Below are 27,285 nucleotides of genomic sequence, written 5' to 3' on the forward strand. Positions count from 1 at the left end.
CATGTTTCTTCCAATCTAATTTAAAAATGAGACATATTGAAGAAGAAATACTTGTAGTGACTGCATGTATTTAAAACATATTTCGAAGATTTAAGCTTTTCTCTGCATAAAATTACATTTTTCCATTTAGTAAATTCAGAAAAAAATTGTGATTGATTTAAAAAAGCAATAAATGTTTTCTATACATACCTGGGTTTAATATATTCCCAATATTTTGAGGTCTTTGTAATACTCATATTTTAAATAAAAAAATTAACAATATTCGCAAAATCATATCATACAAATTATATTCTAAACTGTGGGAAACCAGGTTTAGAATAGTCCTTATGATGGATTAAGTCATTTTAAATGACGATGTTCTTTATAAAAATGTAAACGTTTGATTGTATAAAGTCTAAAAGCTCAAGGAACAACTTGAAACTGACAATTTTGTATTTCAACACAAGGACTTTTTTGTAAACGATCAGCCTCGCTTCGCTATGTGACGAAGGTCCGATATAATTATGAAGTGTGTAGTAATTAAGAAATTTCCAAAATAAGACAAATTAATTGGAAACAGCATTCTTAATTGAATTTCTATGAATCTCAATTTTTCAAAAACCAAAAATACAAGCTTCTATTTTGACTTTTTAATAATAAATAAGTTAAAATCGCAAAGGGTAAAATTGTTTCATATCATACCAACACATCCACTACTTTTCAAGTTTTTCGGATAGCTAAATTTATATAAAATAGTAAGGTTTTATTAAAATTTATAAAGAATCGTAGTTGTCTTCCATAACCTCGATTATTATAATAGAAAATTACCATGACAACGTAACTATGACAAATTGTAAGTGTAAATATTTAGAATTTTTCGTTTCCATTAAAATAACAATATGTAGAAACATCATTCGGTTAAAATGTAATGATGTGTAAATCTTAGAGCATTCATTTGGTGAATGCTGAGTTGCGAATATTTTGTTATTCTCAAAAGCTAATAATCATTAATATATATCAAAATTAAATAAATTAATAAAAAACGTCAATAAGAAGAAATAATAAATATAAGAAAAACTATATATACATAGTGATATATATATATAATATATATTATAATTATATATATTTTACTCAGTGGTGGTTGGTGCATAAGCGCTACAGTGCTGCAGAGCTTCCAAAAAATAAAGAAACAATTAATATGTAATTTCGGCCAGTTAATAGTAATGATATTAATAACTGTGACTATGGAAGTGGTCTTTAATTTAATTAATGTGAAGAAATTTTTTTAAATATTCTTACGAAGAAAACTTGAAATTTAAAGGAAAAGGTAGACCATTTCCAGATATTATTATTGAGAAAACTGGTGCAAGTAGAGGGAAACCGTAAATTTAATAGAGATTTTTTATTTATTTCAAAATAAATGTATTTGTGGATGTAACAAAATAATTAATAATTCTTAATTTTTGGCGATCATGATCAGAAACACTTAGTAAAACAATTTTAAGCATTATAGATCCTTTAAAATTTAAAATTCACCCAACAAACTGATCGCACGAATATATGATGGAGCAGTGGTGATAAGCGGCAAACATGTAGGCGTTCAACCATTAATTTAAAAAAAGTATCCCTTTGCTCACTATGTACACTGTTATGAACACCAATTAAATTTGATTATACCTAAAGCTGCTTCCACAAATAAGCCAGTACGTGTGTTTTTTGGCAATCTACAAGACATTTTTGGCTTTTTTAATAATTCACCCCAAAGAACAGAGGTGTTGAACCAAATTGTGAACAGAAGGATCACCCACGGCGCTCAACCCGTTGGAATTTTAATATATGCACTATTAATGTTGTATAAAAAAAATAGAAACCATATGTCTGAGTGTATGGATGAAATAGAAGATCAATTTTCCAGCAACACAGTCTGTAGTCACCGTACGTTAAATAATCAGATCCTCAGTTTTTGGCTAACTTTTGATGCTCCATATGATTCTCCACATAGATATCCTTTTTAGCGAACTACAGCAAAAAAACCTACTAAAATAAGAGTCACTATTGATAATTTTGGACGCAGTATAATTTAAGTTTGAAATAATATTGATAACATCATGAGCCACCAGAAAATAAACGCAACTGTTCAAGCAACAGTAAATTTGATCACCGAATGTCTGCTTTAGAGATGTGCACAAATTGTGTAAAAGATCAATTTCATTTTAAAAAGCATCTAGTAGTTACATAATTTTTCTTTTCAGAATACTTTGGAGAGTATTGTGGCAAATTTTCTGAGGATAAGCTCACTTCCGTATGTTCATTTTATCCTACACTTGATAACGATTACGAACTGAACTGTCAGTTATTTATTCAAGAAATGATGCAGAACATTAAATGGTGACTACCTAATTGTGCAAAAGATCGATTTCATTTTAAAGACCATCTAGTAGTTGCATCATTTTTCTTTTCAGAATACTTTGGAGAGAATTGCGGTAAATTTTCTGAGGATAAGCTCACTTCCGTATGTTCATTTTATCCTACACTTGATAACGATTACGAACTGAACTGTCAGTTATTTATTCAAGAAATGACGCAGAACATTAAATGGTGACTACATCTTTTAAAATGTTTAATAGTAGACAGTCTAAGAGACACGTTGAAGGAGACTAGACAATTATTAGAAATAACGTGGTATAACTCCCATGACAACATCTAAGACGCATCAAAATGATTCTCCAAAATTCAATGGCCAAAAATCGTTTAACAGCTTTTTCCATGCTATCTATTGAAAATCCGTTTATGTCCTAAAATAGGCAATTTAATTATAAAGTGATTATCAAATTTGTCAACAGAAAAGAACGCAGAATAGACTTAATTTATAAAAAATAGGTAAGTTTTTTTGGAAAAATTACAAAACACCTTAAAATTTTTATCAGGAGTGGCCAGTGATTTTACTGCATTTCATATATCTAATAAATATTCGTATCATCTCATATTCACCACAAATTTCATTTGAGATCGACCAATTTTAAGAGTTATTTTAAAATATTGTTTTAACTTTAAAATATTCGTTGATTGTGGTCAAGTTTCTGAAAAAAACCCAGAAATAAATATATCGTTACTTAATTTAGGGAATATAACATATCGAAGGATGTATATCACATCCGTATGTGATATAAAGGCCGGGGATTTGTAACCAACAGTGGCTTCATCAATTCGTCATCGTATAGGAAATGCGGATAACTCTGGATTTTATAAAGCAATACGTATTTTTATCATTCTTACTAATTTAATTTTAAGACGTTAATTTTCTTAATTCTATATTTAATTTTAATGACAAAGCATTAAGTAATACAACAAAAAAATATGTGATTAAATTTCCCAATGCTACAGTAATTACCATTGTCCAACTTTATTAATATGCATATTGTTGGGTATATAAATAATTGGGTGGATGCGCCTACATCTAACGCCCTCTGTCGGTGTATATATGGCATAGTTGATATTAAAGTAGTTTCCTGTAAATTATAATAAATGCTACGGCGCATGCTCGCACTAATGCCATCCGGGCAGGATGAAGATCCCGCCATCTTGATGCATTCTGTGTTGGGGCTTTGACCGATATGTTTGTCGAAATAAATAGAGAGAGACAGTTGAATCCAGTGTTTTAATTGCCCAAACACCTTCACCAAATCGATTCTACACAATCGGTTCTAACAAATCAGAAGTGGGATAAAGAACAACGCGTGCACAGTGATTTATAGTGATTGTTTAAAGTAGTGTTTAGTGTGTAAACGACGCAAACTAGAATCCATGAGGCGAACAAGGTAATACAAAGGAATATTATTAAAACACTATTGTTTTAGATCAATCGCCACAAGGGCAGTTTGATTATTAATTAGTAATTAGCCATTAACACGAAAATAACATAATGTAAACAAACATCGGCGCGTACCCAAGCCACAAAATGGCGCCGAAATAGATGAAACGTAAACAAAGGATGCAGGTATGAATTTAAAACATTTTAATTACACTGTAGCACGAAAAGGGAACTTTCTTTAAATTCTGAAAAAGAATTGTTGAATAAAAATTCGGCGGGGCGAATTAGTTCTAGGTAATAGGCGACGCAAATTGATTGTCCACCCCTGAACACAATGGCACAGGACCGGATCTGGTAAAATATTTTTTATTTATTTTTTTTTACAAGCGACAACGTTTTCAAGTGCAACAGACGTACTTTCTATTTATTATAGGGAGTAGATAAATTTGAAAATTATATTTTTCTGATTCATCTGTTTTTTTTTTTCACAAGGGTTCTGTTGCAAATCGATAGACATGACAATGAAGTACACCAGCAAGTCGGCATGATGTGGAACAGCGAATTAGCTGTCTACATAGGGAGCAATAACCTGTGATACAACAACTCGCAACTGGCAGGCCACAGACATGGTGAACTACACAAGTTCGCTATAGTGAAAGACAACACCAGGTATATCAACAAGATTGACGCCACTTAGAAGTCCTGCACGATGAGAGACAGGAAGGGGTACATTAACAGGATGGGCGCCAACTAGGCCTGCATCATGAGAGACAGTACGAGGTGCACCAACAAGAGGGGTGCCACTGGGACTTCACCACGAGTTCGCAGACTTTGTATCAGGTATGTAAACAAGATCGACGTCAATCTGGGGAGCCATGACAAACGATCCGCCAACCTGGGTGCTCCACGACATGACGCCTACCAGACGAGCGTGCCGCCTACCTGGGGTCCGCAGTCAGCGTGCAGCTTCTTCGAAGGGCCCGCAACATGCATGCCGCCTACCTGACGGGCGTGCAACCGTCGTGCCGCCTACCTGGGGTCCGCAATCAACGCGAAGCCTCTTCGAGGGGCCCGCAACATGCATGCCTCCTACCTGACGGGCGTGCAACCAGCGTGCCGTCTACCTGGGGTCTGCAATCACCGTACAGGCTCTTCAAGGGCCCTGCAACCTGCTTGCCGCCTACCTGACGGTCGCACAACAGGTGTGACGTCAACTCGAGAAATCCACAACGAGCCGCCCACCAACCTGGGGGCCACAACGAGCGTTCCTTCAACATGGAAGGTCCACAACGAGCTGCCCACCAACCTGAGGGGGGTCCACAACGAGCTGCCCACCAATCTGGGGGCCACAACGAGCGTTCCTTCAACATGGAAGGTCCACAACGAGCTGCCCACCAACCTGAGGGGGTCCACACGAGCCGCCCACCAATCTGGGGGCCACAACGAGCGTTCCTTCAACCTAGAAGGTCCACAACGAGCTGCCCACTAACCTGGGGGGGGTCCACAACGAGCCGCCCACCAGCCTGGGGTCCACAACGAGCGTTTCTCTTACAGAGAAGGTCCACAACGAGCTGCCCACCAACCTGGGGGGCCCACAACGAGCTGCCCACCAACCTGGGGGGGCCCACAACGAGCTGCCCACCAACCTGGTGGTCCACAATGAGCGTCCCACCAACCTGGGGGCCACAACGGGCAGTCCATAAACAGGGGCCACGCAGCAGACGTGCAGCCAACCAAGGGGGCCACACGTACGAACCACCAACCTTGTGGAGCCATCGCAAACCAGACTGCCAGCGCAAGGGGGGCCAACCAACCGGTGGCCATCGCCAGCGACGTTTCTATGAACGTCTACAACAAAGCTGCCTGCAAGAGGGGGGTCAACCAGCCTGTTGCCACCACGAGTGACGTTCCATGAACGTCTACAACCAGACTGCCAGCGCAAGGGGGGCCAACCAACCGGTGGCCATCGCCAGCGACGTTTCTATGAACGTCTACAATAAAACTGCCTGCAAGAGAGGGGTCAACCAGCCTGTTGCCACCACGAGTGACGTTCCATGAACGTCTACAACCAGACTGCCAGCGCAAGGGGGGCCAACCAACCGGTGGCCATCGCAAGCGACGTTTCTATGAACGTCTACAGCCAGGTCTCCACTACGAACGACAGTAGCAGTCACGACATTCACGTGAATGTCGACGGCCAGTCCTCCATCACAGAGGATGCATGCAGTCAGGCGAACAAGAAGTTTGTCCGCCATCAGGCCTTTACCATGGCCGACAGCAGCAATTACAGCAATCAGATTGAGGTTTACAGTCAGACCACCATCACAGAGGCATCCGCAACCAATACAGATAGTATATCAGGCCACAATTACAGTGAGTATTAACATTTAGGTTGACAAGACGAACATCTACAGAACCGCCAAGCATACACTTCAGCGCGAACACGCACAGCCAAGCGAACCAGTTGAATATCTGCAGTCAGGCCAGCATCATTCATTACAACCAGATGAATGTCCGCAGTCAGCCTACCAACACGGGGCCAACAACACGCACGGCAATCAGATAGACATTTGAAATCAGGGCATTATTAGAGTGAGTATTAACTTCCAGGCCGACAAGATAGTTGTCTGTAATTAGACCACTAACATCGAGAACAGCAGCAACAGCCATGCCAACCTAATGGGCGTTTGCAATCAGACTGCCATCATTAGGGGGAACCCAGTAGCTGTCGCCAACTAGACAACTGGCCACAAACAGGTTGCCATGTTGACAAATAAGCGTCTAAAAGGGGTACATCAAAATGTATGTTAACCACCAGGTGGTAATAAGGTAAAAGTCAACAAACCAGCTATCAAGATTTTGAAGAATAGTAGGTTTGTCTAGCAAAGTGGGTGTCAACAAACGAGCCATCAAGACGAAGTACTATTAACAAAATTGCAGTAAATATACAGCCAATAAGGTTTATATCAAAGTAGTGATGAAAGTAGTAATTAAGCAGTATCAAAATTAGTAAACAAAACCTCAGTAAACACACATGCCGCCAATATGGTGGATGTTATCAAACAGCCAAGCAGAACAAAAGTCGCAATCATAGAAAATCAATTAGTAATCAAACAGTAACAAAAATAGTAAACAAAACCTCTAGAATTACACATGTTGCCAATATGGCGAATGTCACACAGGCTATCAATAAGCAAAAATTCAACAAACGCACCACCACAATGTGGACATAAACAAACAGGGCTGTTCAGAAACAAAATCAAGTAGTTACAAGTTACAAAATCATGTAGTCAGTAAAAGACGTCAACAATGGCCAGGTTTTAGAAGCAAGTCAGTAGCAAGCACAAGCATTCAGCATCACCAGTACACAAAATTGATGCAAGTAAGATAGACATCCTATTAATGTGCACAAAATTAATAAGGTGAGAGAATACTAGAAATCATTGGTTTGGTAGTACAAGTAGTAAATCCACATGAGTTTGGATTAAAACTAATTAGTATTTTGTTTCGAGTACATTATTATAGAAAGCAGATAGAGATTAGGAAATAACACATCGGCTGTTATGCAAAAGTTACATGGACAGAAGAAAAGAAGGAACCAGTAGCATTCACAGAAGCAGACCATTGGAAGAATATTTTTGAAGATCACTCACAGTAAACAGCAAATTAATCCACAGTAAACTTTGTAAGATGCAGATAGGGGTAAGGTAACCATTGTTATTAAATCAGCCAAATTAGTATATAATAACAAAAAATTGGGAATCGAGATATTTTTAACATCCAAGATTACTATTTTAAATTCCATGTTAAAATTAGAAACAATAGAGTTTAGTTATTTTATACAAAATCTAAATAATTTGCAGTCAACAAACATACCAATTATGACGATTCAATTTAAATACAAACATAATTCATTAAAATACATATTTAATACGATAATCTGATGAGTCGCTAAATAATTTCAGCAAAATTAGGTAATAAAGTTATAGGATAAATTATGTTAAATAATAATGTTGCCGTATTTCAAGTTAAATGTAAATTTCCTTTTGTTTAACTTTAATTAATAGAAGCTCAATTGTAGCATAATGATAATATTTCTTATAAATACTATGTATTTTTGGGTAATATCAATACATTTTAATTAGTATAATACATTCTGAGAATTTTAAAATAAACGTTCAAAAAACAGATTTTTAACCCTCAGACGAAAGAAATGTTATAAATTGCAAGATTATAATAAAAATTCTGCTGCTGTAATAAAAATTCTTGACAATATTTTGAAGTTGAATAATTTTAATTCAAAATTAGGGTTGACAAGAGATTATACCAATGTGTTTGAATAAATGGATACAAATAAAGCCTTCAAATAGATAGTTTAGTTCAGAAAATTTTAAATATTTTGGGAATTAAATGATAGTCTAATTTAATAATAATCTTGAATAAGACTATTGATATTGAAAATACAGCAATGGTATAGTTTATATTTTGTTACAAATATATAAAATAGCAAATGATTAAAATATTTTATAATATATTAATTTTATAATAATTATAATATTTTCTTTAAAGCAATATACCCACATTTCATTTGTCAGATTATCTATAAATTAATTAAATAAGTTAAATAATTGAGAATTAAACAAAACAAAAAGTTTTATAACTTGAATTCATCTAGTGTAAGCTAAGCCAAATTCTTTTAATGTTGGTGATTTTCTGGAATGGAATATTATAATTAACATAAAAAAAAGATAGCAGAACAACCTTCTTAAATCTAATGAATGTGCCAATTGTAGTTGCATGAATTTTGTATTTAGATATGGCTTGAGATTATTATCAATTTAGAGGTTGTAACTTTGAAAGATCTGATGCATGATTTTAACCTGAATTAACAACTTTTCTGTTCGAGAAATCACCTACTTTCGTCAATAATTCTCTAGACATGGATATAATCATAGGTAAACGCTTACACTAGGGAAATACGTTAAAATTTTGGAATTGTAAATTTAAAACTTGTAGTGGATACATACATTCAATATGATTCTGTAACATTTATGATTAAAATAAAGGCAACATAACAATAACTTACAAAACTTTTGTTAAAAGGCAGCAACTAATCAGAGAATAAATTAACTTTTAAACGCAAATACAAGAAGCTATGTGTTTTAATGAATACATGGAATATAAAATAAATCTATTAAGAACATAGTGATGAAGAACAATAGTCATACGAAATCAGACCAGTAAATATGCAGATATATACAATTTAGTTAAAAGGCAATAAATGATCAAAATAGAAATCAAGTAATGAAATACATGGATAAGAATAGTGTGAAAGAAAATACAACAAAGGTTTGCAGAACAACAATAAGTATAAACAGTTTATAGTTGGGTAAAGTAAATAATAAGTAGACAGCAAACATGAGTTTGATTGTTCAGTTGAGGTGAACATTGGAAAAGATAATATTGTAGTTGTTGGATAGTTTCATTGGTTATAAAGTTTCAAAATATTATAAAATATTGCAGTAAATGCAATTAAAATAAATTTAGTTGGAAAACAAAAAAAACGAAGCAAGAAATTTTGGGGATCAACGTAGAACTTGAGAATAGAAAGGTGCAAAGTTATTAAACAGTGTGTAAATTGGCAAAGTAATTATTTCAAGTAAATAGTTTAGACTATTATTGGATGTAAAATTCTAAATATCAAACGCAAAAGGATATAAATTATAAGGCTCGTTAGAAAGTAGCAGAAGAAGAAGCTCATAATGCACCAGGCCATTCAGAGAAGTTAAAATGGAGTCTAGCAGTTGAACCTCACCGAAGGCATCTGCAGTTCAGCCAAAAAGTATAAAATTGACTTCACAGAAGTTATAAAACAAACTGCATGGAAGCTATAAAATGAAGCAATGAAGGAAAAAAAATCATCCAGGTAAGACATTTTAATAGATCATGTAGTAAAGACTATGTTTCCATTATAGAAAGACCAAAGCCACCAACTACAATGTTCAAGAGCAGCTGGAGTGAAGCCTTGCGAGGACGCTGCGAAGTCAGGATGGCCGAGTGTTGGATATATAAATAATTGGGTGGATGCGCCTACATCTAACGCCCTCTGTCGGTGTATATATGACATAGTTGATATTAAAGTAGTTTCCTGTAAATTATAATAAATGCTACGGCGCATGCTCGCACTAATGCCATCCGGGCAGGATGAAGATCCCGCCATCTTGATGCATTCTGTGTTGGGGCTTTGACCGATATGTTTGTCGAAATAAATAGAGAGAGACAGTTGAATCCAGTGTTTTAATTGCCCAAACACCTTCACCAAATCGATTCTACACAATCGGTTCTAACAATATACAATAATCCAATTGGTATCCGTTTTTGCCTTTGTCAAGGATTTGTTAAGAATTAAATTATGGCTAACTAACAAATTTTATTAAACTGAACCTTACAACCAAATATGTTAAATATAATCCATTAATTAAATTAAATTAAATGCTCCCTTGAAAATTATTGTTTATAAATAAATATACCGAACCTATAATATACTCGAAAATGTATTTAACGTATTTTAACTAAAGATTAGCTGTCAAAATGACTAAAGTTTGGAATCTAAGAACATTCTAAATTAAGATATTTGATCTGTAATTGTTAACTAATATATTTCACTTACAATACTTTTGCCTATAGCTAAACTCCATTACTTTGATAACCTACTGACCGATAACGTCATTTAAATTCGTCCGACATACAACAGTAAACAAATGTTTCCTCGTTAAGGAGCGTAGGTAATGTTATTATCAAGTATTATTTGTTTAACATATATAGTCGCTGTCGAATAACACTGTCTGAATTTTTAAAGCTTGTATTAACTTGACCTAAATTCGATTAATATAAAACAAAAATAATAAACTCTTTAAAAGGATTGCATTTAATTCATATTATTTATTGTCGAAAACATTCGCGGTCATAATTTTGGATCTTTGGATTGAAATATTCGACAAAAAAACAAATAATATTGAATGGTTAATGTATCCTGGTGTCATTATGAGTGTCTAATACTAAGCAAACATTTCGATTTTGAACGTTAATTCTAAAAAAACATTTTAAATTAAATAGTAACACTAAATGATATTTTTTAAATAAACTCTCAAGTTACGAACTATAATTAGAAACAGTAGCGGATGAGCCAAAAACAAATTTAATATTTTTAATGAAGGTCTTAATATAGATGAAAACAAAATCTAACCTATAATTTTTTCTGGATTATTTTAGAATGACAAAAAAAGTTGATCGTTTCAGATCTTTACATATTCGAACATAATTTACGGATATAAACGTCAAAAAAAACAAGTGTATATTAAATGAAAAAGACTAAGTGTACATTAAATGTTTATTTCTATCATTAACATTAAAAAGTTTACAAATATAAACATGACAAAACACATAGCAAAATATAACAATTCCTTAATAGTACATTATAATCAACAGGTTTAAATGTATTAGCAAAGGGAACAAACAAATATAACTTTCAGAGATTTCAAAACAAAAGTAAATGGTAACCAAACATTAGGTATTCTTAAAATCAAGTTCATTATAGATCATTCGATAAACAAAAAAAAATTACAATTTGTACAATAATCTTTAAATATTTCTAACATATATAATATATATAAATATATTTTTAATTATAAAAATACAAATATCTTTGTGCTAAGAAATCTCAGGAATTTTATTCCGAATATGGGACGTAATGTTTTTGTGTTTTACACTGCCTGTTATGTTTCAGTGTATTACGCATATCTGTGTCTGTTATAATGGCGCGTTATTGAACTTGAGAGGCATAATCCGAAGATGGCACCAAGAATCTGTAAAAGCATACAAAAAAGTTAGTAGCAAAATCAGTAATTTGATAATAATCAAGTAAATTTGCCTTATTTTGGTAGTACAAATAAGCCATGAGAAGGAATACAAGAAAATCAAATGAAATAATGAAATACAGGGATTATGACAAATTTTGAAAACAATTCAATAATATTTTAATGTATTTATTATTTATTAAAAGGAAATTCTAGTCTAGAAATAAAAAAAATCTTCTATTGCATCGAAGTAAAAATCATCAAAAAAGTCAAACTTTTTTAAACAAGTTATGTGATACAATGTTACTCACTCACTGTGATACAATGTTAACCAAATAAAATATATTTTTAAATAATATCACTGAACACTGATGTTGATATTCAACTTATTATGGCGGATTGCTGTTTTTCCTAGTTATGTTTTATCAAATAAATTATCAATCACGTTCTAAATATGAAAGTAAATGAGTTTCCTTAAATAAATAAATTATTTTTGTTATTGATAATTAGAAGAGAAGTAGAGTTAGAAATGTACACTTCCAACTTCTAGCTTATTTGTACTTGATCGACTATCGTCATGGTGTCAAAATTTTGTATCCAAAGTCAACTTACCTCAACGACAGCGACTCCTATAGCGATATGAGCAATCAGTTTCGATTTACTGTCAACTAAACTATATAATTTAATGGCACAGCCGTCGTTAAATACTTCGTTACTAACAGAGATGCACCTGTCCATAGGGCAGCAACTGTCAGGGAGATTCTGATATTCGTCTGGGCCATCAACTCCACAACAACGTAACTATAACGTATACATTAATATACACCGTCGGCTATAAACATCCGAACTTCCTTACCCATCTTTGAACGAAATTCCTAGTTTCGATGGCCTCCGGGTTATTCTGTCTAGCCTCAGCAAAGGTGCGATCAACGCTAACTCTTATACTTGAACGCAGCTGAGTCGCATTCTTAATCTGCATGTAAGCATATACACCAATTGCCACTTGGATTATGAAAATCGTTATAAGGATGATGGAATACTGTAAGAGGAAACAGAACACCGATTAAGTTTGATATAAATAGGAAAACATTTTTTTTAATACCGTCGTCAACATGCACGGACTTTCTTTGACTGCTCCACAACATCCCAAGAAAGCAGTTATAAATATGATGGCTCCAATAATGATGGATAAAATGGGGGCTACGCCAAAATCTCCTGGTACTATTCTGGTGACTTCGGTGATGTTGAGTTTAAAGAGAATTCCGATTATGACCAATGCTAATCCAATTAACTGAAAAAGAAACACCCATAAAAATTTGTTATTTGAAGATGTCATCAGAAAGTATTACGTGTACTGTTTTTCTTTATGGTAATAACCTAGCCTATCCAATAAAACAGTCAATACGCGTCATCGAAATTTATGACATCAACACATCGCAATGTTGTCCCATTAACTTTGGAATTTTGGTTTACAATATTTTCCGGTTTGTAACCTCTAATTATTATCACTAATGTTTTGAAGATTTTTGTAGACATGTGACTACAGGGCCGATCAGTTCCAAAACAAACCGAATTTTATAGACTAATTTCAACGTATCGGAGAACATTCGGTTTCTTTTTAACTAGAATAAAATTAGAAAAAATCCACTCCTTAGAAAATGCATTCGGCAGTACATTCGAAGTCATATATGACGTGCATTGGCTGTTTAATGGAGGCTTTAAAATTAAATACCAAAATCCTTTATATATTTTTGAACTTTATTAACTTAGATATTGTTTAAAATATTGATATATCCGCAGCTAACAAAAACGACTAAAGACAGAATAAAAAGCATATAAAAGTAATAATAATAATCCATAAAAATTCACGCCATGACGTGACAATGTCAAATACTACAATTGACTACAATCTGGACACAAACATAAAATTAATTATATAATATATATAATATATAGTATAAAAAGCGATTTATTCAAAATTGTTTTTAGTGGGTTTCTACATCGATAGGAAAGTAATTATGCCAAATTATACATCTATTAGCGACTGTAAATAATAGCAATCAAACCTAAATATTAACACATGTCAAAAAATGTCAAAACTGATGGAAATTTATTATTTTGCTTGCCTTATTTTCAAGTAATACAATAGATAGTAATAACATGAAAGCCCTCTTTCATTGTCTTTTAGATCTAACATAAGTGCTTCTATAGTAGAAACATTAAAATTTAGATGTACATTTGAAGATGAAGAAAAAAAACGAGTATGATTGAAGATGAACATTTGACGCAGAAACTATAAAGAATTGAAATATAAGTTAAAATAATAGGTTTTAGTCCTAAAGTCAAAGTTTAGCAAAAAAATCAAAATAAATATATTTTGAAGGCCATAAAATATATACAAAAAAATAAGGTAATTATAACGAAAAAAAAACAGAATCTGCCCGATTCGTACAAGTGCGTGCTAACTTCTAAAGCTAGTAATTAATCAACATTACATTCGTATTGACTTAATAATAAAAAATAAACAGTATTTTAAATTAAATGGTTCTTTTTATATTAAAGGAATAATACCAATTGAGTGGTTCCAGTCAAACTCTAGATAAATTCTTCAACTTATAAATCTCTATTACTATTTATAATAAAATCAAGCAAAAACCCTTTTACAATTACGAATTACGTAACACCCAACATTATAGCTTGGAAAAAAACTGCTAATGTCAACCTTTTGTCTTATTTCCTACGAGCGTTTGGTATATTCGTGTAATTACTGACAGGAAAAGTCGACGTAACATTGATAAAAAGTGTTATGTAAACATACTTTTCATTGGGCACAAGAAAAAAACTTGGGTGGTAACAGCAACACCCTGTATAAATTAAATACACGGAAATATAGCTGAGAAAAAATTAAACAATGAAGTGTATAACTATAATTATAAAATATTTCTAAAAAATACCTTTATAACATTTAGTTACTTTGAAAAATCGACAAAGACAAAGATATTTTCTTGGCATATTTGATGTATTTTCAAATATGAATTATTGATTTTGTCGTGTTTCAAGGCGTGGTAAAAAATTGTTTATAAAATGATGACACTAGACTTCAGTGTGTGAATAACCGAAACAGGATCTAATTAAGAAACAGTTGAATGTCGGTGGTCTGGCAATGTTTTTTAGACATATCCATGACAATATTTTATTATATTAGTAATTATGGAATTTGTTACATATGTTGCGGTTTTGTTCGAAAATAACTACAACATTTGAAATTATAAGAACGGTATTAATTAAAGATAGAAAGACATTTTCAAATATTTAATGATGGCTTTATCGGGAGGAATTAACATTATAATGGCCGAAATAATTGATATTAATTCGATTGATTACGAAATATATATCGACAATTGCTAACTGAATTGAATATATGTTCATAACCTAATTTAGAAAACGTATGTGCTTGGATGAGTAACGTCCTTTCGTTGGAAGGTCTCTAAGTGACGACACGATGAGGTCAGTTGGAACAATTCCTTGTTCGACAACAGAGAATATTTTATAGCTATGCGTGATTAATTTTGTGTATGAGGTGTGATTAAACGTTTCGACACATTTAGTACTTTCCATAGTTTACGATCATAAGCAGAAATGATATGAAAAATGGCTGCAATGAACTTTCCGTTGTGGTAATAACGTTAATTATAAATTTTTTCCAGCGTTTGACAACGATAAGTTCGCAAAATAATTTTTTGATTCCAATGATATTGAAGTAACTTAATTATCTCAATCACCACAAATGACATAATTTCTCGATATTTCTTTTTACTATAGGAAAAATATTGTTTAAGTGAAGGGGATCTTAAATGGGTAATTTTGGGACCATGTTTATATGTAATCCAAGAACACCACAGGGCCGGAGCTCTGTTATGGCCTTTTGAGGCCTATCCTTTTTACCATATGCTTTGGTCGCTAGGAAAAAGCATGCAATGTTATAATTTGACACATATGTCATTTTATATTTAACACGTGAAGCGTGGTTTCGAAAATTTAAAAGTGGTGATTATGCGAGACTGTAAGACTTATTGGATGATAAGCCAACCCAAACTCAAAAAAATGACAGAAGCGTTAAATATGACCCAAGAAGCGGCCACATTAGCAGCCGATTACGAGCAATGGGGAAAATCTAAAAGATGAGAAGATGGGTGCCACATCAATTGAATGACAGACAAATGTAAAATCAAAAACTAGTCTGTAAAATGCTGTTTCAAAGGTATGGTCGGAAGTCATTTCTGCATCGAATAGTGGCGGGTGATGAGAAGTGGATTTATTTCTGAAACCCTAAGCGCAAAAACTCATGATTATCATTTGGCGATGCCGTCCGATCGACTCCAAGGTCAAATCGTTTTGGTCGCAAGACAATGCTCTGTATTTGGTTCGACCAGAATGGCCTGGTGTGTTACGAACTGTTGAAACACGGCGAAAAGTTAATAATGATCGCTACCGGTACTAACAACTTATTTTGTCACGCCATTTTCACAGCAGTTATGGTAAAAAAATATTTGTAAAGGTAAGAATAAAAAACGAGAAAACATGTTCTGTTTCAAGATGTGAAGGTTCCAATAAACTACAATAAATTCGAATGTAATTATTGAAGAAAATTAATTGCGAATTTAATTTAAATAAAAATTTTATAATTATTTGTTAGCAACAAATGGTGATACTAAAACAATAAATAGGTCTTAGTTTCGGCCTCCTCATTCGACGAAAATTTCTTCACAGCGAAAATTTCTTTTGAGATCTGAAAACAGGAAATAGTCGCTAGGGGCCAGATCTGGAGAATACGGTGGATGAGGAAGCAATTCGAAGCCCAATTCATGGATTTTTGCTATCGTTTTCACTGACTTGTGACACAGTGCATTGTCTTGGTGAAGCAGCACTTTCTTTTTCTTCAAATGCGGCCGTTTTTAGCGATTTCGTCCTTTAAACGGCCCAATAACGCTATGTAATAGTCGCTGTTGATGGTCCTTGTTTTTTTAAGGTTGTCAATGAAAATTATTCCATGCGCATCGCAAAATACAGACGCCATAACCTTGCCAGCCGACTGTTGCGTTTTCCCACGCTTTAGAGCTGGTTCATCGTGATTAGACTTCGGAGTGAAATGATGGAGCCATGTTTCATCCATTGTCACATATCGGCGCAAAAACTCGGGTTTATTACGCTTGATCATCTTCAAACACTGCTCCGAATCATCAACACAACGTTGTTTTTGGTCAAAAGTGAGCTCGCGCGGCACCAACTTTCCACAGAGCTTTCTCATACTCAAATATTCGTGAATGATATGATGTATACGTTCAGTTGATATTTTTAGAGTGTCTGCTATTTCATTTAATTTCAATTTACGGTCATTCAAAATCATTTTGTGTATTTTTAATGTTTTCGTCGGTAACAACCTCTTTTGGGCGTCCACTGCGTTCACAGTGTTCGGTGCTCAATTCACCATGTCTAAACATAGCATATCAATCCTTGATGGTATACTTCTCCTGGGGCAGTGTCCGGAAACACGGCATCAAACCAAGTTTTTGCTTCAACTGTATTTTTCCCCTCAATATTTTATCAACACGAGAAATTCCTTTTTATCAATATTTTTCACAATAACAAAAGTTGCTTCACTCAAAATACTATAATTCACAAACTAATGATCCGACAGCTGTCAAATTTATACACGCATCTTTTCAGGGTTAGGGCTAACTAAAAAACATATGGATTTAATTCTAGTAGCGCTATCTATGTGTCAAGCCGGGAACTTTTCAAGTGACCTGTTACACCAAAAATTTACCCAAATGGAAATGACCGAAGTAGACAACGATTTTTTTTACAAACCTTGGCACAAGAACTTCCAAACGTTCTAAACAGGAAACAAACATTTCTTGTGAACAGCAACGTCACGATTCCAGAAAATCCTGTTAGAGAGATTCAACATTATCCAAATCGGCGATGCAGCTCTTGTGCCAATTGCTCTTGTGCAATCACAGGATAAAAAGTCTAAAATATCATGCAGTACATGTAAAAAAGTTATTTGCAATATCCACCGGGATGAAACTAAAACATTTTTATGTCCTGACTATAAAAATAACGATTTAATTTAATGTCAAAACAATAAACAAACTGTTTAAATTATTAGAATTTTAGTTTATAACTTTGAAAAAAATCATGCATAATTTACATAAGTTATCAAAGAGTTACAATGGTGTATCATAGTTACCTCACACGGTATGAAACATAATTTTTGTAACACGGTTCCGAAAAGGATAAACTCCAGTTTCTTCAGATGAATAGTAGAATTTTTGAAGAATGTTACTTCAATTTTTTACTTTTTACGTATATTTTTATCATTGAATTATGCTACATGCAAAATACAAACCTCAATTTAGCCACGTCAATTTCTTGGAATTTTTTAGTTATTAAATTAACTTTAATTTATAAAAAGTACCTCTTTACGCATGTCGGGCATCGATCTACATATAGGGGATATATCTGATAACCCCTCCTTGTCCATTACGAAATTCATCGTTATGCTGGAAAACACTGAAGCCATCACCCAAGTGCGAATTAAAAATAAATTCTCTCTTCTATTTATCCATTCGCTAAAAAAGTGGAGAGCCGAAGGAGGCGTAGCGTAGTGTAGTATTACAAACAAAACATAAAATCATTATTTACATATACTCGTAAGTCTATATAAAGTTTGACCAATCAAGCCAGTCAATATATTACCAGGCAGTATAAAATTAGTCAGTACAAAAATAGTATGTCAGTATAAAACTAGGTAAAATGTAGGTAAAAAGTAGTAAGGAATGTTTCATTCGAATTAATCTATTGCGACAGAATAGTAACGAATGAAAAATTCGAATATTTCATTTACCAGGCCTATAAATTAATTTCAAAGGATTTACAACAGGTGGTGTTACTGTGTATTAAAACGTATTTTTGTAACCAAGTTCATGTTGAAGGCTCACTTTTCAATATTTCATTTCGTCGAGGCGTAACAACAAATTTTTTTCAATGCGTTGAAATATCTAAATTTGTACTGAGTAAGTCACATTTGCTGTAAGCTTTACTTTTTACTTCAATTTTAAGAAAAAGTCACAAATTGTTTTGGACAGCTGAAATATTTTGCAGACGATGATTTGAATGCGTTACTCTATGAAACCATCAATGGGCATCGCTATCGACTAAAAATGATGCATTTGAGCCGAACGCGGTGCGAAAAATAGCCGGAATACGAGCAAAGACATAACTAGGTTATTTAACATGACAACACTCGATCAATTGTTGCAAAACTAGTGAAAACATACTTGAAAACATTAGAATGTGAAGTACTACCCCACCGGAATTATTCTCCAGACCTTGCTCAATCTGGTTTCTACTTGTTCACTACTTGTTAACCTGTCTCAGCAGGCTTCACTTCTTATGAAAATACCAAAAATAGGCAATACGTCGAGCAAAATAAATTGAGCAACAATGCTTCAAATTTAAACAAAATTCTTTAAAACTAACTTAGATGCCTAATAAAAATATAGTCCATCACTCAATTACTAAACAGTCGATAGACGTTTTCATTCGATAACTTCGAACATTAGGGATGCCAAAAAAATATCAGTTTTCTGGCGTTATTTGAAATATCGACGAAGTTGTAAATAAGAATATCTAACTTTTGCTTCAAGATTCCTTCTTCGGACATCAAGTGAACTATGCTATCGTCAGATAGAACGTCATCTAGCGAAAAATCCTAAAACGCCGGAAATAAAACAAAACCACAGTGATCTAGAAAAAAACGAAAAATTATTAATACGTTGAAGTCAAAAATATAACATTATTATTCAGGCTGTGCACTAACTAGAATTTAATCATGATAATTAGCACTTAACTGAAGGATTTATTAATTGTCAATTGAAGCATGAACACAATTCTAGGTTATGTGCGGATACACCTAACGTCACTGGGAATTTTGATTAACTTCCTCTATTTGCAAACGTATTCAAGGTATGCAATATCCTTAATTGTTTCACAACAGACTTCATTCTGAATTTTATCAACAGGTATCATCAATATTGTTATATTATATCAGTAAAGGACACTAAATATCTTTTTCTAATAATATCTCTTTGATTATCAGTCCCTGACTAGTTAATTACCACTTTTCTGCCTCACATATTTTGATCGGTGAGCTTGAGTAATCTTCGAAGAAGCAAATTCGATTTGGATACTCCTATCCATGCCCCGCAAACCCTGATTTCCCCGACTTAATTTTCATTGCGAGTATTAATACCGTTTTTAAGTACATTAAAATATATTTCTTAACAGAATAAGGCCGTGACCTCATTCAGAAGCAAGCTATTAGCTCAAAGATATTATTAGAACCATGTAACTATTGGTACGTACGTTACATTCCATATTGTTAAATCTAACAGCAAAATGCCTTACCTAACTAACTATAAGGAATGAATGACGTTACTATTTATTAATGTTTTGGCAAAAACGATAGTTGTGAAATGAAACTACCTGCTATATCCTATAGATTTTAATTAGCCAATTTATTAGATCCCTGCATGTATTGTAATTATTATTTCACTTAAAAAAGACCTTTATTGAGAAATATATGTGGATGGTGGAATATATCCACCTTTCACTACCAGTCACAATGCGCTACAGAAAACTCTCTTTTGAAATGAAGCCTCCTCTTGGATCTTTCCCATCGTATAAAAACGTTTAAAAATAGTTGATTCGTCAACTACTAAACTGAAAGTTCTCGATGAATTTGAACTCGATTAGTCCAATAAGTTTTGATAAGTGACTGGTTTAGTAGAACAATATCCCGAAAATATCGATATCTTTGGGCGATATTTTTTTGACCGGTATATCGACATTTCTTTTAAAAAATTAGGTTTAAATTAGGTATAATTTAATAAAAATTGTAATAAAATCAAACATCATTAAATGTATATAATTTAAACTTTTTTGTTGTGTTGTAGTTACTCAATAATATAATTTCACAATCCCATCCCATCCCATTCATATTGAGCCCATTTTAGAGAAATTACCTGTATTTATTAATTGTATTGTCACGTGTTATAGTGATAGTATTTCTACTTAATGTTCTTCAATAGTCAACTACAATTCATGGTTAGTTCATTAGGAATACTTACTCACTTCAATCCTATAGAAGTTCCAATATTCTTTTTTTTTTATTATTTCAGTTACAGTTATACAACACAGTTACTATCAAAAGAACGACGATTCCAGACAAATTGGTTTATTTGGTTTGATAAACTCCAGTTCAATTTTTTCATTTATATTACACAAAACCAATTTTTTTAACTGTGAAATATAAGATAAATAATCCAAATAAAATCGAAGCTAAAGAATTACTGGAATGCGGCAACGATGGTTAATAAAAATAATTAAATAATAAAAATAATAAAAAAATAATGACACAGTTGGTAACATGCAATATTGTAATGAAACAGGAACCAGCTGCGTCCAAGAAGCTCTTAATTCAAAGGCTCGGTTCTGTTAAAGGTGGCAAGCATGTAAAAGCTTTATATTTCATAACTACCAGATGCTACCTATAAAAGAAGAATCGGATGATAAAAAAATGAACGCCATTCTATTAAATTACTCCTTAAGAACAGGAAAATAAAAAGAACCAATGGAAAGCATTAAAATAGTTCAAAACAGTATCAGAAGAAAAGCGGAAACAAATTAAAGAGACAAAGAACCATCAACTCGAAAATCTAACACAGAATAAAATACTTGCAAACTGTATTCGAGATCTCGACAAAAACTCCTTGCAAATAAAAAATCATATACGAATATTCCTGGAAGCGAAAATACCTACAGGTGATTTGAATATATCTGGACCAAAACTTAATACGTTGTCATTAATATTAAAGGCGCTTGTAAAATATTAATTGGACGAAGACACTGTGACTGATGATATGACCTGCTGTTGGGCCCATTCACTTAAAAACGACAAATACAACCTGTTCAATGTCTTCAGAAACGAGACCTAGAATGAAACTATGGTGTGTCACGATCTAAAACCGCTTAAACACCATTAAAATGAACAAAACAATGCTAATATTTGTTTAAAAACGTTATATAAAAAGTGACGAATGCACTGATAGCAACATTTATAGGAAAAATAAAATTGAATGCACTTATTAGAGGCAATTATTATAAACAACAATGAATCGTGCAGAATATGCTAAAGACAGGCCATACGGTCTAGCCACATGATGTGTAATGATGTTAAAAATGTAACTAACCGATTTCACAACATGTGACGTATGTAATTAATATATATAGCTGGGAAGTCCCATCGCATCGCTGTCACGTCGTATTCACGTAACATCACTCCTTCTGACTGTTACATATTTGGTTAACAGCCAATATACACAACACATTATGATAAACTGAGCTTGAATCGAACGATATTCTACCTTTTATAATGAAAATAGTTATTATATGTACGAATTTAGATCATCCTAATTAGTAAAAGCATTCAGAAATATTGTAAACTTGAAATTAAAAGATAGATGATGTCATATCATGAGTGTGACATCATTTCCTAACCAATACTTTTAATTATTCATAAGTAATCGTGGAGAAACACAATTCCTAATAAATGTGTAATGCAAAAGTACTCTGGATTATAGTCAACACTGTGGCACTGCAATCAAAGTCCAAAAAACATTATATGACTAATCTCTCAAATTACTACGTGTATGGGTTATCATCGCCTCAGCTGTTTAAATATTCTTTCGGTAAAAATATATGCAGTAAACTTCACATATTTATAATATAGAATATTTTGTAAATTGCTGTCCAAAGTACTGATGTAGAAACAAAATTCCAGAAAAGTATTTATACTTTTAAGATGAACTAACTCCCTTAAGATTAATAACACATATTTAAAAACAATGTTGCAAGGTGTAACTTGCATCTGCACGAAACATCAGCTGAACAAAAACAAGACTTAAAAGTAAAATTATTCCCATATTTAAAATATCGAAAAATATTGCAAATTTGTCGAACTATTAATAGCCATGATGACCAATTTTGAAAAACTATTTTATGACATTTCTATGTCTACCTTACCCGGAATAAAAGTTATTTCTGGAAAAAATGTATTTGAAATAAAAATTGACGTTTGAAATAATCCAAATATGTGCGTGACGTAGTTATTTTGGTCGCACTTGACGGTTTGTACGGGTACAGGTCTTATTTATCCATTATTTTAATAATTTTGTGAGGTTCCCCAATAAAATTACACATCTGTAAATATTTATTTAATTTATTAACCTAACACCATTCTAATGTACGTATTTACTATTTTAACTACTTTTAATTGTATTTTTGCCCTTTTTGGGTTCTTTCACATTCAATTTATTTGAATTCAATATTCGAATACCAACCAGACAGCAGAAAAGGGGCTTCTAACTGAGCTCACTGAAGATTCACTACTGTTCATTGCTGAACGATCACATGTATTCAAAACACAAAAAAATGTTAAATAAATACATGCCTTCAATAACAGTGTTCAATAACAAAAATAAGCTATACTACACCAGGTGAACGGTATATAATATTTGTATATAATATTTGTGAATATAATATCGGATAGAACAATGCGATTTTATCAAGTTTTTACAGCCTAATAAAGCTCTAATTTGGGAATGTATAGGAAAATTTAACATGTTTTAGCATGGCTAAACACAGATTTATTTGATGAAGCATTGCAATTGTATGTGCTTATAAGTTTGTAAAGCTATTATTACAATAATAGTTTAAAAATACAATTTGCGGAAATATTTTGGAAATTTCGGACAATATTGGAAACACTTTTTCGTTCCATAGATCTGCTAAGAGTTTAAGAAAATCAAATATCCATCATCAAATACATATAATTTATAAATTTTTGGGTTGTAGTTACTTTCAACAACATAAAATTTATATTTTGTAAAAAAACATTTGCATGTGTATTTTATTATTTACCATCATACATTTTTTTCAGTAGATTTTCTACCAATACAATTTTGATTTGCCTAGCAAATATGTCACACTTTATTTCAATAATACTACTCTCACAGTCCCCAACTGGCAATTGTGTTATTATTGGGTGCTCTTTAGAGTTATTACTTGCACTTAATTTTCTTGCTAAGTGTTATTCTGAGAGTATTTTTACTTGATTTTCTTCAATATTGTACCACATTTCATGATTGTGTATGGAATACTAACTCATTTCAATTCTACAAGAGCTCTAGTATTCTTTTAAAAATTACTATTTCAGTTACGAATCGATTCTGACCTAATTTAGGTATTATTTACCTTGACAAATTCTATTTCGATTTTTTCGTTTATCTTTTCTTCCCATTTGTAGCACAAAACCGATCTTTTAACTGTGAAATATAAGATAAATAATCCAAATAACATCGATAGGCGCTAAAAACTTCAAACATAGAAATGCGGAAATGACAGTTAGGAAACGTTAAGTGACGTCAATGTTTCGTAACGTTTCTGATTGATGTTTGACATAATTCTGTACTTTTATTTCTACAAATATCTTAATAATTACACTTGCAGTTTAAAAATGAATCTTTTTTAGATTATGTCTAAAATCATATATCATTGTAATAATTACATTTACATTCATCATGCCTGATATTCATTGAAACTCTGAGAAATGTTAATCCAAATAGTACAATTGTCATACGCTAAAAAATCGACTTCAGAATATTTTTTTATATTATTTTTAATATTTCACATACAACTTTCTTATTCATACAACTGTAATTTAAATTCTACAGTCTTATTTCACATTAATACTGAATAGATAAACAAATGCACCGAACTGAGATACGAAGAGAGCGTTAAAATAACATCTCAAAGAAATCCAATATTAATCTTGAAACATAAGATATTATATACAACCAGAAATCATATGCAACAGTCAACGCATCGAACTGAAAGCTTTTTCAAGATATCGTAAAAGAAAACGATTTTTTAATATAACCAAAATGTATTTGTGAAATATATTTCATGGCCTTGTCAGCTCTATTTAAATCTTATTATTTATCAGCGCTATGGTCATTTTTTATTATAGAATGTTGTCGCAACGCGAATCCACTACCCATAAAGCTGAAAAACAGAGGAAATTTAAAAATAAGCCACGTTTGGTTCCAACATCGAGAGAAATATATATTATGAGTTGAAAAATGTTTGTTCAGAGAAAGCACACAGATTGAAAAACAGGTTTTTTTATAAGACGGCCTAGAACAAAATGGTCTTCGCTCAACCTTAACCGAACTCCTCTCTGAATCATAAGTATTCCCACTTTAAAACATGTTTTCATCATCTCAATACCAGGTCCGGTCTAAACAATTCAAACAAGCCATAAACATGCTTTTAAACGTATACAATCAAACCGTAGCATGTCGCAACTAAAGGAAATACATAATTATGTTAAATATCAATTTAAAATATATTTCCGTGTAAATATTTGCAATTGATGAAGTCATCAATATTCTCAGTTTATTGTTTTGTTCAGATTTGTATATAGACCTTACAAATGGCAGGAAAAAATACCATCTGAATATACATTAAATCAAAACGGACGTATTTTCCGAGTGGTCCTTGTATGAGCGCCACATTCTGAGAACCACTCAAGGTTAAATGTGAAGACATACGAAAAAATTAAACACGTCCTAACGCCTAGTAAAATCGGTTATGTTTTAAGTTTCCAAATTGGGATTAATGACGACCGTGGAATAACACAACAACGATAATCAGTCAGGTTTATTTTTAATGCATTATTAACTGCTGTACGAGTCGATAAATGTTGAAATAAGAGAAACAAACGGTTGAAATTAAGACCCATTAAAAATTGTGATATAACCAATCAGGTATTGTAGTTGTTTTGTTTGTCTCAGGTTTACTATCTAAAAATAGCGGTGACCCAGCCCGACACCGGACAGATAGCTGTCGAGAATTGCACGGCCACAACAATAACACACTGACTTTTCTTGAAAAACTTACCGCAAACAGTAAATTCGCCAGGAAGACCACATATTTTACCAGACCCGTCGCACAACCCATCTCGTTGTGTATTATTAAAGTTGTCGTTTCAAATCACGGATCGAGTAGACAAATCGTCTTTGTTTCACAAAACAAATACAAATTGCAATTGGATCTTCGACAACGCAAGCCGGACTATTACGCGCGCAACCACCTCTAAGTCGATATATTGAACTAACGGATGGAGCGAGTTTCGATGCGCGGTAGACGCTATAGGAAGAGGGGGAAAACGTCTCCGTGGGAGGGCAAATACGTTAAAATTAATTAAATGCACTTATAGTAAGGGTAATTTTATTCCATATTTAAAATTGAATACTTAACACATCTGTCATCATGACATATTAATAGTATAAGAAAATATAATTATTTTAAAAGTTACTGTTCTAATTTATTTACTACTAAAATCAATTTTCAAAAATTAATATTTTCCATCACTATTAAATTCACATTCTACCCAAACTTGAGGAAGAAAATACGATTAATACGATGAAGATACGAAGAATAATAACTATCTACAGGTAATAATTAATTTGACTAATTTCTGCCACCTCTAACTGAATCTGATCTATGAAATATAATGTTCAAGGTTTTTATTTGAATGATGTCTACAATAAAAATGATTTGTAATTGTTTTTTATTGTCTTTGCTGGTACATTTATAAATAAAAATGCTATTATAAGTGGCTATTATACAAAAAATAATTTAAAAAAATTTAAAAATACTGCACTTCGCTGTTGACTTTATGAATTGTTAACTTCACTGTATCATTATTTTAAGTTTTAAGTGTCGTTTAAATCGTATTTATGCAGTCGAGGATAAATTAATGAACAAGAATTTCAAGAGATTCGGTGTTGGATCAAATCAAACATTCGTTGGCCTTCTATGAAACGTACATATTGCATTTGTTGTTAGGAGTAAACCTTCGTTGGACGTCAATCCGTATTTTATCAACGGCGACGGCGATTATAGTGTATATACCTACAGTCTACACCATTCGTCGATACCATTCAGTTCTTTTGATGTTAGTGTTAGAGACACTCTACGGATTGCAAGCGAATGCCAACAAACCATCGTTGGCCGTCGTCAAACTGTCCAAACAGAACTAAAAATATCCCAACAAACCCATTCGTTGTCTTTCGTTGGTCCGGTCTGTGCGCAGCATTACACAAGTTTCGGTTCCATTTGGTGCTTTTAATATCCCCTTAATATGAATAACAGATTTAAAAACAATGTTGCAAGCTGCAACTTGCATCTGCATCAAACAACATTAACTGGACAAAATCAAGACTTAAAAGTAAAATTATTTAAGCAACATATTCGTTCCCATAAAAAATCGAATAAATATTGTAAATTTACGGAACTATTAATAGACATGGTGACTAATTTATAAAAAAAACTATTTTATGACAATTCTACGTTTTTATTTTATCCGGAATAAAAGTTATTTCTGCAAAAAAACATGGATTTCAAACGAAAATCGATGTTTGAAATAATTAAAATCAGTGCCTGAAG

General features: G+C 32.8%; 2 protein-coding genes and 1 long non-coding RNA gene across 3 annotated transcripts; all 3 read right to left on the minus strand.

Moving 5' to 3' along the window:
- Positions 1-4,868: 4,868 nt before the first annotated feature.
- LOC143190818 (uncharacterized) lies at positions 4,869-5,849 on the minus strand. Its single transcript, XM_076395384.1, has 3 exons — positions 5,823-5,849; positions 5,373-5,774; positions 4,869-5,278 (listed from the first exon to the last, which is right to left on the minus strand). The coding sequence occupies exons 1-3, from the start codon at positions 5,847-5,849 to the stop codon at positions 4,931-4,933; spliced, it is 777 nt and encodes a 258-aa protein (XP_076251499.1). The 3' UTR covers positions 4,869-4,930.
- Positions 5,850-11,169: 5,320 nt separating this feature from the next.
- Positions 11,170-25,950, minus strand: LOC143191580 (CD63 antigen). Its single transcript, XM_076396791.1, has 5 exons — positions 25,735-25,950; positions 12,752-12,940; positions 12,506-12,688; positions 12,262-12,450; positions 11,170-11,658 (listed from the first exon to the last, which is right to left on the minus strand). Exons 1-5 carry the CDS (start codon positions 25,792-25,794, stop codon positions 11,584-11,586), a joined length of 696 nt encoding a protein of 231 aa, XP_076252906.1. The 5' UTR covers positions 25,795-25,950; the 3' UTR covers positions 11,170-11,583.
- On the minus strand, positions 17,584-18,303 carry LOC143191581 (uncharacterized). The gene is made up of 3 exons (XR_013004552.1): positions 18,183-18,303; positions 18,062-18,132; positions 17,584-17,682 (listed from the first exon to the last, which is right to left on the minus strand). It is a non-coding gene; the product is annotated as an uncharacterized LOC143191581 (long non-coding RNA).
- Positions 25,951-27,285: the final 1,335 nt, after the last annotated feature.

Source organism: Rhynchophorus ferrugineus, unplaced genomic scaffold (assembly GCF_030347505.1).
Source record: "Rhynchophorus ferrugineus isolate W39M unplaced genomic scaffold, kcgeb_rfMv2 rfM2, whole genome shotgun sequence".
In the NCBI taxonomy this organism is placed as follows: Eukaryota; Metazoa; Arthropoda; class Insecta; order Coleoptera; family Curculionidae; genus Rhynchophorus; species Rhynchophorus ferrugineus.